At 37.7% G+C, this 14986-nt stretch overlaps 1 protein-coding gene across 3 annotated transcripts in view; it reads left to right on the forward strand.

The window, feature by feature from the left end:
- pax5 (paired box 5) overlaps nt 1–14986 on the forward strand; it is a 55520-nt gene that overhangs the window by 33608 nt on the left and 6926 nt on the right. For all 3 annotated transcript variants that reach the window (XM_067402674.1, XM_067402676.1, XM_067402675.1), the window contains exons 7-10: nt 637–766; nt 6721–6822; nt 13052–13138; nt 13909–13995. In XM_067402674.1, the coding sequence (XP_067258775.1) occupies nt 637–766; nt 6721–6822; nt 13052–13138; nt 13909–13995 (406 nt within the window). The remainder of the gene's footprint in view (nt 1–636; nt 767–6720; nt 6823–13051; nt 13139–13908; nt 13996–14986) is intronic.

A 14986-nucleotide genomic window follows, 5' to 3' on the forward strand; every position in this document is an offset into this window, starting at 1 on the left:
CAAATTATGTGGATCCATTATTTTGTCTTCCACCCCACCCCCACCCCCACCCCCCTAAATGGAATCAGTTCTGAGAAAGATTATTCCCAAACTCTAGTATAAGAGCACAAACTTACTTAATATTTATTTACAGGAATGTTAAAATGGATGGAAATAGCTTGTAATGATGAAACTGTATGGTAACAGCAGGGGCAGGTGTATCATCAGGATTTTGTTGGAGTTTAATTCACACCTAATCAGGGTTATTAATAACCTCCTCCTGCACTAAAACAGAAGCGACATCCACTTCCCAAACTCTGCCATCAAACCACATCCACACCTGAGTGACAAACCCTATTACTGCCAATGGAGATGAATCACTGTGGGTGTGGGCTGGGACAGAGATCATTGTAAGTAATTGGTCATGAAAGCACACAAGCAGGGTCAGTCTGAGGTCGGTCACATACATCACCTGAATCTATGCCACCACTACTCATTAGTGTTGACTATGTACCCGTGTGCCATTCACAAATTGTGAGTCACATTTTGGATACACACGCAGACAGCGAGCATTTCATGAAGCATTCGAGCAGTCAAGTGATTTCATGAAGTTGATTTTCTTCTATTATATTCATTTAATGAAATCTGTTTCCATAGACGTCTGATTACTCGGCTATGGCGTCTCTGGCTGGTGGATTAGAGGAGATGAAGAACAGCTTGGCCAATCAGACAGGTGCAGAGTTGGGTTCTACTGTTGCGGGACCTCAATCGTATCCACTAGTGTCCGGTAAGCAAATTACCTATGTAAAAAAACATGTTGTTTTCACTTCTTTCTTCTTCCCAGATATTTGCTTATTAAAGCAACCCATCCCAATTGGCACATGACCAACCTTTAATGCTAAAATGTGGTTGAAATAATTGTTGTTGTCAGTTGTTTTTTCAATGTTGAAACAATGTTTAATGCTAAATCGTTGTGAAAAGTTGCCAGTATACTTTTTAAGACTTTTTCATGTTACCATACTTTTTTAAAGTAAAACTCAATTTGTAAAAACTCCCACCAGTCTACTCTTTCTAGAGTCAAATACCGCCTTGCTTTAGTAGGAAATACTTCTTAGCAAACGTTTAGTCATAACGGTGTTAACTTGGATTGTTCCCCGTTGCAAGAATTCAAGAGAGTAAACATTTAGCGGGAGTGAGTTACTTTCAGTTTCCAGTGAAGGGTCCAGCACATTGTAGGCAGTGGCTAAAGGCTGCAAAGAATAGTAAATACGGAGAGAACACCGCAATGACAGAAAATCTGAAAAACCTAAGTGTTTGTAGTCAACATTTCAAACTGGATAACCACGAACAGTGTTTTACGCGGGAAAAAAAGAACAACTGCTGTTCTGTCAGTTCCGCTCAACCCCCCGAAGCAAAACGCAGTCACGGACTGTTAAGAATGTTGTTGCCATACAGCCATAGTGTTCCATTTTCAGTGATAAACCTACAACTTAAATTAGTCAAAACATGTTTTATAGTAAACAATTATTTAAACTAATGAGACTAGTTTATTTAATTTATTAATTTGATTTGTCCAACAATATCCAACAGTAAACATACATGCATCATGGAAGAATTTTGTCTTTTTTTCTGAAAGCAATGTAAATTCCCACTATGGGGTCATTTCCACCACATCTCAAATTATGAATTTTTTAATAGCATTTTGTGATGGAAACTGCATTTTTATTTTTATTTTTTTTTGCATTTTGGAATTAAATGGCCAAAACACCTTTTTCTTGTTTCACAATTAAATAATATTTTTTACACAATTTGCATAATTCGATTTCTATAGTTTAAGTTTGGAAGTCTAGGATAAGGGTACAACAATAAAATATATATATAAAAGGAACTTGAAAAGTAGAAAAAAAATGGCAAAGGTATGGTAAGATGTCTCTAAAGAAGTGTTAATGTCAACCTTATAGCAAAAAGAAAAGTAAAATGAAAAATCAACCTCTGGAATATAAAAAAGCCAGATATGTACTACATTCTTTCCAGTCTGCTAACAACCGAAGTGTTGATCAGAGATCCGCAAGCCTTTCCTGTTATTATAAGATAGCTGTTTTAAACCTGAAGTAGAACCACCTGATCACAGATCAGCTTGCTGTGGGCAGCTCAGGGGTGAGATGAGAGTGTTATCAGACCTGTTAAACAGTGCTCAGTGATTCAGATTCAGGCTCTATATCCTAAGGGACAGAGGGAGCGGATGGAGACCTGTAATTACTATATACACGTCTCCTCCTCTCCCTTACTCGCTCACTCCATTTGGGAGTAAGGGAGCGCTAATTAAGAGCTGCTTGGACAGGAGCCCTAACGAGGGAATCATGGAATTGGGATTTGTGCACCATCTGACAAGGTAGAGCGAAACCTGTACATCTACACGGCGTGTGTGTATGAGTGTGTGTGTGGAAAGAAAGAAAGCCAGAATGGATTACAAGCAGAGCTTGTCTCATAATGGACCATGTAAAAAGCCTGGAGTGATTTCCTCATGTTTGCATAATGCCGCCCCCTATTGGCAGATCACAAATACTTTACATTTATTGTGACTATTAATTTTTTTTTTTTTTTGTCAATTTACAAATGGTACATTCATGCAAAGATAATTTATACATGAATACAGCAATTATGAAATTATGAAATTATTGAATTATGAAAAAAAATCAACAGACATAAAGAGATAAAGATGCTCAGTGAAAAATAAAGATGCTTTTTTTTATTTTTGTAATTTTTAATCACTGTTGTTTAGTTTATTGAAAAGTGAATGGAATCGAGAAGTGACATAAGCCAGACTCAGAGTTGCATTGACCACATAAGCGCCACCGCACAATGTGTCAAAGCATGTGAACTACCCACCAGACCCCGTTTTACAAGACATATGGCAGATTTTTTTTCAATGATTTTCTCTTTTGGACAAGAAAATCTTTTCCTGTCTATGTTCTTTCATTCTTCTCTCTTCTGACAATGTCTCTCAGAGGACTAGGCCTTGTCTGTTCTTTCTCTGAAGAGTCCATCTCTCTCTCTGTCCCTCGCTGTTGCCCTGTCCACTGACCCAGAGTGGATTAGTATCCAGTCTTCACTAATGTCTTCCTGTCACCTAACATGGACAACTCCCTAACATGGCATCCAGCAGAACAGAGAGAGAGAGTGAGACTATGTCTGTAACTGTGTAAAGTCTGGGCAAGGTACATTTTGACTGTGCAAGTGGTCACATATAAGATTAATAACATATTAATCAATATTTTTTATGGAACTTTTTACATTTTTGCTGCTTCATCAACTGTTCATTGGTCGTTGTTCACATATTGCTGAAAAGCTTATATTTGGCTGTTTTAATGTCAAGTTCCATTGTGACAATTTAACCCAGCGCTTGTGACGACATTCCCCTTTTTGAATAATGGTGCACAAATATGATGGTTTGAAGTCACGGTTCGGTATGTTTTCAGTACAACAGGAGAAAAAACAATGTCTTTTTTTTTTTGGTTTACTGAACAAACTATTTTTGTTTTTTAATAAAATAAGTCTGTCAATGTTGCTGCAACTGGCAGCAACATACATTGCTCTTGTAATTGGGGAAGGGATTTTAAGTGCTTAAACTTTTAGATAGTGTTAGCAAAATATTTTAGGATAAAGTTAGAATTATTGTGCTCCCATTCTAATCCACTCCATCTATTTAAAGGTGCCAGAGAATTAAAAATTGAATTTATCTTGGCATAGTTAAATAGCAAGAGTTCAGTACATGGAAATGACATACAGTGAGTCTCAAACTCCATTGTTTCCTCCTTCTTATATAAATCTCATTTGTTCAAAAGACCTCCGAAGAACAGGTGAATCTCAACATAACACCGACTGTTACGTAACAGTCGGGATCATTAATATGTACGCCCCCAGTATTTGCATATGCCAGCCCATGAGCGAGGCATTACACAAGGGCAGCCAGTATTAACGTCTGGATGTGCACAGCTGAATCATCAGACTAGGTAAGCAAGCAAAGACAATAGCGAAAAATGGCAGATGGAGCAATAATAACTGACATGATCCATGATAACATGATATTTTTAGTGATATTTGTAAACTGTCTTTCTAAATGTTTCGTTAGCATGTTGCTAATGTACTGTTAAATGTGGTTAAAGTTGCCATCGTTTCTTACTGTATTCACGGAGACAAGACTGTCGTTACTTTCATTTTTTTAAACACTTGCAGTCTGTATAATTCATAAACACAACTTCATTCTTTATAAATCTCTCCTTTTAAAAAAAAATCTATGGGGTATTTTGAGCTGAAACTTCACAGACACATTCAGGGGACACCTTAGACTTATATTACATCTTGTAAAAAAACGTTCGATGGCACCTTTAATGTGTCCCCCACACGCATTCATTTAATTCTGTAAAGTTAAACTTACAGTAGACTTCCTTGCTGCCAGGATAATATTTTTATGCAAAATGGAAATACTTGTAGCGTGAATTTGTTAAGTATACAACTGTAAGATGTAAGTTGTGCGTTGAGGAAAACGCGTCTCAAACTCATTAAACAACACACGCATCTGAAAGTAGGGCAAGTAATAAACCTACATGTTTATTACTTAGTTTGAAATGCTTAATATAAAGCATGTCTCATGTTTTTGACGACTTGGATTGTTCACTTCTCCAGCAGCAGCTTACTCAGTTCAAAGATTGTCGATATAAACAGTATTGTCCAATCCTAGGGGGGAAATTTAGGGTTTGAAATTATATTCCTTACACAGCAAAGGCCACTACTGGTGCAACTACTGATGGGTAAATTTCCCTGTCCACACTTTTCACCTCTTCCCATCCTAATGCTCATCTTCCTCCATCCCTGAGTTATTCTCCACCTTGCCTCAATCTCTCTTATTTCTTCTCTCATCTTCTCTATCACGCGTTTTGATCTCTGATAAAGTATTCAGTTTCCCTCCTCTCCCTCTCTCCGCCTCACAGGCCCTACAGAGGCTTAAATGGTGGTTGTGTTGAAGGGGATGGATGAACTGAGGGTGATGGTGTTTATTATGATGAATGGGCTGCAGTCTACAGATCAGCACCATGTGCAGACTGTGAGATGATTCACTCTGACAGCCATGTCATGTAGCCTAATACAGTTATACATCCATACAACAGAGAGAGAGAGGAGAGATAAAGTGAGAGAGAATTAAATTTAGAAACTGCCCAGTGATCATTGTGAAATGGACAAGTTAAACAAGGATGGATTATTAAAAATATTAATGAGAGATTTGTTTTTAATGAACTCTAATCAACAATCTATAGGGTATTGACTGTTGCCACATGCGAGTCAGTTACCTGTGCCTAAAGAGCTTTATTTTTTATTTTTTACTTTAAGTTTCACTGACCTGATTCTCTCTTTAGTTCCTCTAAATGTGCCCCTTTATTTAGTGAGTCAGGCCTGAGGGAGACAGAGGACATGTTATTTTTTACACTAACAGTAGAGATAACCAGACCCTGTCATATATCAGTGCATAATTATACCAGAGACCCTATTACTGGGGCAAAGGCAGATTTGTTATCTGACATAAAGTAAGATGGCTGTATTAATCGGGATGGTTAAACAGGATGTCGCTAGTTTACCAAGCTCATAAGATGTCACTTATCTGATTTAATAAGCTACAGCATAGATCCATGCTTCATTCGATTTGCAATGTATATCAGCTTTTAAATTACTCTAGTCTTTAATTAAAATTTTATTAATAAGAAAAATGGTCATGAATTTAGTCACAATTATTATTATAAAACAAACAAACACAAGAAAAAAAAAAAAAAAAACAAGAGAGTTGATGCAAAGACCAACATGAGTGTTCTTCAGGTTACATTAATACACCAATATGTGGTCACAAGTTAATGTCTTTTTGCGTGAGCCATTGAATCATTTATTTAACAGATTCGTTCAAAAATCCAGATTCATTTAGGAACACAATTACTGTGTGTCGAAGACTAACAGTCAATTCTGTTTTGGCTTCATTTGGAAATTTTTTACACAAAGTAACTCTGGATATTGGGTCTGAAATAGAAGTATTTCAGTATTAACTTCTTGTTTATTGCACTGTTGCATAAAAGCAATATCATACTCGTGCTGTTAGTCTGATTAACAGCCATGCTGAGTGGTAACATTAGAATCAAAACAAGAATACCTTGGTCTGTGAAGACCAACCATTGTTGTTCTTCAGTGTTTTATGCATTTATAATTTTTTAAAATGTATTTTATATGTTGAAATATCCATACGAACTCAGGACACATTGACGTTGATATCATTGTAGGATGTAGAATCTGACATCCCACGTCATCGTTTCTGTTTCCAAACACTCTCAAAAACAAACAACAAACAGTGCTAATATACACTCACGTGGGCTGTTAAAATATTGAGCCTGTACCCTTTTTTTTTTTTTAAAGCTGAGCTTAAAGGATGTGCTATAAAGGAATAGTGCTCATAACCGTCCGTTGATATAGTATTCTCACTTGAAACAGTAGAGGCTTGGACCCGAAAAAAATATTCCTTTGCGTCACAACTAACAAGCGGATAAAAAGGTTAATGGCTAGTTAACTGAACAATTATAGGTGAAATTGCTTTATAAACAGTTGTGGTGATTGGAATGACTCACTGAGAAGTTAGATCAATAAACTCTTCCCTATGGAGTTTATGCTAATCAAGCTAGAAATGCTCTTTTTCTATCTTTACAGGTCGTGACCTGGCCAGCACCACGCTCCCTGGTTATCCTCCCCATGTTCCTCCAACTGGGCAGGGTAGTTACTCCACACCCTCCCTCACAGGAATGGTACCTGGTGAGTCTCAACCAATTTTTAACTGCATCTATACAAACGTCACATACACTGCTGTTCAAAAGTTTGGAATAATGTTTTGTATAAAAAAAAAATCATGATGAAAATTATTTTTTGTAGAAATCATGATATATATATATTTTTAGGATTTTTTAATGAATAGAAAAAAAAAGAACAGCATTTAGCCTATATGAAATAGAAATCTAAGATGTTAATTTTTTCTTCTTCAAATCTTACCCAAATTTTTGAATGGTATCACGATTTCCACAAAAATATTAAGCAACAAAAACTTATTTATTGAACTGTTAGCTATTGATAATAACAACAATAAATGTTTCTTGACCACCAAATCAGCATATTAGAATAATTTCTGAAGGATCATGTGACACTGAAGACTGCAGTAATGGTTGCTGTATATTCAAATAGAAAACAGTTATTTTACATTGTAATAATATTTCACTGTATTACAGTTATTTCTGTATTTTTTATCAAATAAATGTAGCCTTGGTGAGCATAAGATACTTTTAACAACATTAAAAATCTTTATTATTCCAAACTTTTGATCAGTAGTGTACACAGACAGAGGAGTTTTTCCCATCATAGTGGGTTGAGTTCTTTAGGCATATTGCTGAGGAAGGGATTGATGACAAAACTAATAGATAGGCTAATTTTCATACATGTGCCACCCTCATTCTCTCTCACCCTCTCTCGCTCTTCCTGCTGTAGTCACTTTCCCAATACCCCTTTTTCACCTTTGCTTTATTTCAGTTGAGGTCCCTGTGGGAGGGGGTCTTGTCTTTGCCACTTCCTGTCTCCCCCCATCTGCCAGGTTGACAGCAGTCCCAGGGGGTTATGGGATGGAGAGGGGTGGGGGGTTGTTGGGTGGTTGGCAGAGTGTGGGGTGGGTGGACTGGCTTTGAGTCTTCAGCAGGAGTGGCTGGACTATTAGACCCCAGTCACACAGCTGTCCCTTCTCAACATCAGTAATTTGTTTTTAATGAGAATCATCACTGACCCTTGACTAATTCATTCATTCTCCTGCAGACTCCCTCTGCCTCCTTTCTTTTAGCTATTTTTTTTTTTAATCCACAGGCCACTTCAGAATCACAGAAATACACACGGATTTTCTCACTAGGATATTCATGTTCACAAACACAAATGGCTTTGAATACTGTGCACATAGATGCAAGTGGCTTTAAATAATACTAACTTGAACATTTTATTTCTTCATCTCACATAATTTGAAATTACTCACATAAATTAACTGAAAAATATCTATAGTTTTGAATCATATTTTTAGGTTGATGTTATATATTATTTAGAGTCATTGCTGCATAGTACTAAAGACATAAAATTAAAAAAAAGTAGGAGAATTGTAGTTGAAATTGTTTGACACTCTGCAGTATTTTAGTTGCCGTGTCTTTTGTTGAAGGCTGCATTCTCTGGAGGTCAATTTCTGGCCACATGCATCATTAAGGCTGCATAATTTCAGAAAAATAACCATTATGGCTCACTAGGAATAAAAGTCCATTTTAAAATGGCTACTTTTCTAAACTTTGGCATCCTCGATGACGTATGCGGCTGACAGATACCAACTCCACAGGGAACAGCCTTCGAAATGACACAGCTAGTATCTAGAAATATATGGTTATTTATCAAGTTATTTGTAAAAGTAATAGAATAAGATTTTTTTTTACTTAATATCAATATCAGAGCACTCTAGAGTGTTTTTTTGTTTTGCATAAAAACATGATAGATGATCATTTCTTGATAAAAGTTCTGCAAACTTTATTAAGTTATTGGTACTAAATTAACTTACATAAACTGTTCAATTGTAAAAAAGAGTTCTTAAAAAAAAAGTAGTATAAATAATATTGGCTTATCATATTAGCTGGAATTTCAATACCGAGATTTTTTGCAAGCACATTATCTGTTAATTTTCCAAACAATGCCTTTACCCTAAAACAATGTGTAATTCAACACCTGTGAAAAAAATACTAGTAAAATTCCCTCATATTAATACAGTTTTCATAGCTGTGTGTCAATCCAACACAAGTGACAGAACATACCGGAGAATCTCAGGAGAATAACGACTTACACTTCGTACATATACTAAGATGATGACTGACAAAGAACTGAACAAAACAGTATATACAAAGTATATACAAAGGGAACTAAATGAGACACAGGTGTAATTAATTAGCAACCAAGGAAACTAACAAGGGAATAAACATGACTACACTGAAAGGAAACACAGGCACATGAATGAAATCACAAGGACATAAAACATAACCCTGGCATTACTGCCCCATCCCTGCATTGTAAAGATAAGCCCAAAGGTAGAGGGAGGAAGGGAGGGTGCAGGGAACTGGAGGAGCTTGCTTAGTGGAACTCCAAGGTGGAGCTGACAGAGGGGGGAGCCAAGGTGGAGCCCTGATGGGCCTCTTGAGTAGAGCCTGGGTCTGGTGGCGGAGCTGGACGTAGCAGAAAACCCAGCAAAACTGATGGGTTGATGGCGCAGGGCAACATCGCCAGCGAGGTGGAGATGAGGACCTAGCAGATTGGGGTGACGCTGGAGGGAGCACGGTGGAGCTAAAGGAATGGAGGTTTGAGGTGCAGCCAAAAGCCCTCAAGTCTGTGGCGAGGGAGTACAAAGCCAATGTGAAGCCAAAGGGCTAATAGTCTGAGGTGGAGACGTGAACCTGAGGCTTGAGGAGCAGCCCGGGGGTCCACCTTACAGAGCCATGCTAGTGTTAACGAGGCCTGAGCTGGAGAGCTGGAGGGAGTCAGCGGCGCGGGTGGAGCTAAAGGGTCTGCGAGGCAGCAGCAGAGCCGGTGAGTCCAGATGGATGACGGAGTCAGCGGAGAGGATGGGAACGAAGGGGTGGGGAGATTACAGGGTTGAACTGGGTCATCAAACAGTTTATTTGGAGCAGACTGAGGGATGGCAAGTTCAGGGGTGGGAATAAGGGTGGGAGCTGGCTCTCTATCAAAATCAATGGGCCAGTACTCCTCCACGGGCTCAGGTGTAGATCGTCCCAACCGATTCTGGGGTGGATCTGACGATGGGCTCTGGCCTCGGGATGGACATGGCATACGGCTCTGGCTTTGGGATAAACGTGATGGCTGACTCTGGCTCCATGGCTGTAGGTGCTTCAAGCTTGTGGTCCATGGCGAGCACTGGCTCAGGCTCCGGATTCGTGGGGAGCTCAGGCGTTGTCGCTGGGTCTGTGGTGGAAGATCTTCCCTGACTTCCAGGGCTCTCCAGGCTATGAAGATGAGGCTTCCAATCTAGAGTGGACAAGGAGATGGCTTCTAGCGATGGTACATGCTCTGGGGAGTCAGAGTTTATGGTGTCTTCATCAACGACTCCCACTATGAAGGTGGATCCACACACCCACATTTCTTCCATCCCACTCCAAAAGAGAAACTTCAGAGCCTCATCTTCCCAGTGTGTCTCATGGTACACACTGATCTTCTCTGCAAACTCCTCCAAAAATCACTGTCTTGCGATGGGCAATCCGTGTTGTAATACTCACATTGAAGGTCGGTCATTCTGTCACAGCTGTGTGGCAATCCAACACGAATGACTCAGGTATACTGACATAAACAGTCTTTATTAAACTAACAGAACACATTGGAGAATCTCAGGAGTAATGACTTACACTTCACACATATACTAAGACGATGACTGACAAAGAACCGAACAAAACAGGGAACTAAATGTGACACAGGTGCTACGGTAATTAGCAACCAATTAAACTAACAAAGGAATTAATAAGACTAAATTGAATGAAAACACAAGAACCTTGAACATAACCCTGACAGCAGTATATTGGGCCCTATTTTTACAGACATTTCTTAGAGTGTAAAATATGAAAGAATGAAAAATTCTTTAATCAACTACTGTTCTCTTACCAACTATAGCTAAATTATAACTACGATGGAATAAAAAAACTTGGATTTCAGTTCCGATAAAGCTACTCAGTAATTAATCTTTTTCTCAATGTCTCATTAAAGTGTAGGAAACAAATGTGTGCTTGCTTAGCTTCAATATCAAGTGCAAGGTAACATGTGGATATAGCGGAAAATCTCTTGTGCAACAAGACAAATAGAGTGGCATAAAAAAACAAAAGCTCTGTGATGAAGGATTGTTCACCAACCCTTGTATCAACTCCCTGAACACAACAAAACAAACCCCAGCCAAAACAACAACAACATGTCTCTTGTCGTGTCTCCAGTCTGTCACACGGGTGTCTCTGTCGATGCTCTCCCCCGTCGCCACAGTGACTCGTAGGGTCTTGTCGGGTCTCCTCTCTTCAGAGCAAGATCCGTAACCTTGTCTCGTATTTCCCTCCGACTGAATCCCCCATGTTTCCCCTACTTCTGACAAGCATTTATGACCTTGCAACCCATCTCTCTCGCTGGGGAGACCCCATCCCTCTTTTCTTCTCCATCCATAAGTCATCCCCCACGCTTTCACGAGCATCTTCCCTAAACAACCTGACACGGTTTAGTCGCTGTGGCGCAGAGTTGACAGAGGAGAGGTAACCATGCCAACGATCCCATCTAAGAGCATGCTGAAGGTTAAAAGTAGGAACAAAGCTCTAGACATGCACTTTAGTTTATCCCATTTCATTTACCTCCTACTATTTTGTCTTTTTTTTTTTCCTGGCTTTATGATGTCACATTTTTAATCATTTTGACATGAATATTCTCATAAATCATTTCATGTTCATGTATACCTATTCTTTTATATATTATACTGTATGCCTGAACTTTTTTATATTCATGCAACCCACACAAATCATTCTAATATGCTGTTTTGGTGCAAGAAACATTTGTTATTATCTATGATGCAAATAGCTGTTTCCACAAAATATTTTTATATTTGTATGAATAAACAGTCTGAAAGAACAGAATTTATTTTAAATTTAAATATTTTGTAACATTATACATGTCGATACTGTGACTTTTATCAGGTTAATGCGTCAATGCTGAATAAAAGTATTAATTTATTTTTGAAAAAAAATCTTACTAACCCTAATTTATTTCCCTTCATTCTCTCTAGAAACAATCTTATAAACAATACATTTTGTGTTTTAAATACATTTTTTTAAATTAAAGTTCACTTTAGTTGTGGTTAGTTGTAATAAATAGAAATTATGAAAACTCTCAATTGAAATGTATAATACTTTAAAGGAATAAAAACAAAATGGAAAATGTTGTCATTATTTACTCTTTAAAACGGAACTTCATTTCTTGTAATTGTGATTTTATATACTCATAAATGTTTCTCTTAATGTGAAGAACATTTTATAACCTAAAGAGCCTTTTTTTCCCAGTATAAAGAACTTTTTGTGCTTTGAAAAGTTTTCATGGATGTTAAAGGTTCTTCGTGAAACCATAGATGCATACCTTTATTTTTAAGACTGTAAATTGCAACTTTGTTTCATGTAATTACTACTTTATATCTCATAGTGTGACATTTCTGTATTCCTGATATGCTCTTGTTAGCTTGCTTAAAACCCAATTTCATCAGGTCTTTTACATTGATATAATTAAAATGATCTGAAAGTATACAAAGAAAGTTTATAATTATTGGTTGAACCCCCTAGCTAAAAAAAGAAAAAGAAAAGATGAAGAAAAAAACTTGAGCGTGAATGCCTCAAATGCTTATTTACAGCTCACAGATATGATAGATTTATATATTTCACTGCCATTTTTGTGAAAAATTGATTAGTAGTGCCTTTTCTTCTCTCCCTATATCTCTTGGATCCTCTTTCTCCACTTTCTCTCAGAGTGTATCGCCTCTCTTTCTCTTTCGTCCTGTTGCTTCCTCTCTTTCAGCAGGGGGGCTGACACACAGGGGAGGGGGGCACAAAACCAGCCAGGCAGAACCGACAGAGCGAGAGATGGAAGGAAAGAGAGAGCGAGAGAGAGCTGGGGCCTCTGATTTTGTGACAGCCAGCAAAGGGAAAGTGTTCCCCAGGGAAAGGGAGAACGAGGGAGACGGGAAAAGAGGGAGAGAAGGAGATAAAGGGAAAACTACACTGAAGCAATGGAGGAGAAAAACTGTCACAAATCGACACTTCCACCTAGCCAATTGGACCTTTTAGGCTCCTACAAACTACATGTGCAGTATAGGAGGCAAAATCCACCTGCAGACTAAAGAGTTTGAACAATTTTACATGCATATCTAACATTTCTATTGTCTTTTCTTAAATTTCAGGAGGTGATTTCTCTGGCAGTCCATACTCCCATCCACAGTATTCAACATACAATGAGTCTTGGAGATTTGCAAACCCCAGTCTACTAGGTAAAATCAGCTGAAACCACAACCATCTGGACCTTGTTGGAGAAAACTTGCTCTGCCCATACATTTGTAATAGTAAATGCTTTAAAGGAATAATTCACCCAAAATGAAAATTCTGTCATTATTTACTCACCATTATATGGAAGCCAGTTACTGCCTCAGAATAAAAACAAAAAATAAAAGGTAATTATGACTTTTATATCTTCCATTATAATTTTATATTTCCAAACTGCGACTTTCTCGTAATTGCAACATTACATTTCACAATGAGACATCATATGTAACACTTCCAACTTTATATCTCACAGTTAAACTTTTAATGCAATTAAAATAATTTGTCCTCATCTGCAATTTCATCCTCCATTCTGCATATTTGCACTCATGCTAGAACCAATGGACATGAATTAGATTTCAGAGTTCAGTGAAAGGGAATTATCGGTAAATTTAACAGCTTCAGTCTGTTCCACACAGAACACTACCATTTAAAATTCTGGGGTCAATAGGATTTTTTGTTCTTTTTTAAAAGAAACTAACTGTTTTTATACTTTTTTCAGCAAGGATGCAATAAATTGTTCAAAAGTGACAGTAAAGGCATGTATAATGTTACAAATAAAGTAATTCTTGGGTGAACTATTCCTTTAAGGAGAAAATAAAATGCACTGGCTTAAAATTCTTTATAAAGAATTCATTTATAGTCTAAAGATCTAAAATAACTGCATTTGCTGTGAACTATAAACTTACTGTTGTATGTGTGTGCGCTTTGCTGTTCTTAGTGTTCCAGCAGGAGTACGGTTCTTTATTGGGCTCGGAGAGAGCAGCTTCATCGGGTCTATTCTCTGGCCAAACCCCACAACCCACAGGTACCAAAACACCCATGCCATCTGAGGGGGATGTGTGGGTGGTTTGATGTTTGAAACATTGTTGGGTTAGCATGCCATATGTTTTTGTATGTATGGTGCACAGAATGAGAGGATTTAGAAGAACCTGCCCCGATCAGCAAAACCTCAGACTGACACATCTGTCAAGAGCAAGGTGAAGGGGCATTGGCTTAAAAACAGTTCTATGTGTGTAAGAGAGAGCCTCAGAGCTGACCTTAACGTTCCCAATGGAGAAGGGATTCCTTGGAGATTCCGTGATTTTTTGCTTTGTGTGTCAAGAAAGAGACCCTGATTTGACAGTGTTTGTGTGAATTGCTCCAAGGCAAAGTTTATGGTGTCTATTAGGGCTGGGATATATAGCAAAAAAAAAAAAAAAAAAAAAAAAATCTTGACATTTTTCAATATTTATGTATTTGCTTTGAAATGGCTTAACTTTATTCTCCTTAATCAGAGAAACCAAATGCAATTTCCACCATAGCAGATTATGAATGTTTTAAGATGTAAAATACAGTAAAAATACTGTTAGAATTAAATATTTTTATGTAGTCAAACCAAAATTTATTCAGACACCTTGAACATTTCATTCATTAATACAGTTTATTCACTATAGTTAAAGCTGCTGTCCGCGATTTTTGTCCCTCTAGCGGTTAATAAACAGAACTGCATGCGTCTTGCGGAGGAACATTCTAGCCGGAGCTACTTTTCTCCGTGTATGTCTCTATGGCGAGTCACGCAGTTACTGTGATACTCTGCGGCGAGTCCTACCAGTCTGGTCTGAAATAGTCAGAATATATACGCTTATTATAAGTGTACCATAATGATTCAGGATAAGACAAAAACACGGTTTGGAAAATGGATTCATGTTGTATATTCTCATTATATAATTTTTGTACATTTTTAACTGAAAAAAGTTGCGGACTGCAGCTTTAAAAAAAAAATGGTAATAAAATATGACAAGATTGTTAAAGAGTTA

This window comes from Chanodichthys erythropterus, chromosome 12 (genome assembly GCF_024489055.1).
Source record: "Chanodichthys erythropterus isolate Z2021 chromosome 12, ASM2448905v1, whole genome shotgun sequence".
Classification (NCBI taxonomy): domain Eukaryota; kingdom Metazoa; phylum Chordata; class Actinopteri; order Cypriniformes; family Xenocyprididae; genus Chanodichthys; species Chanodichthys erythropterus.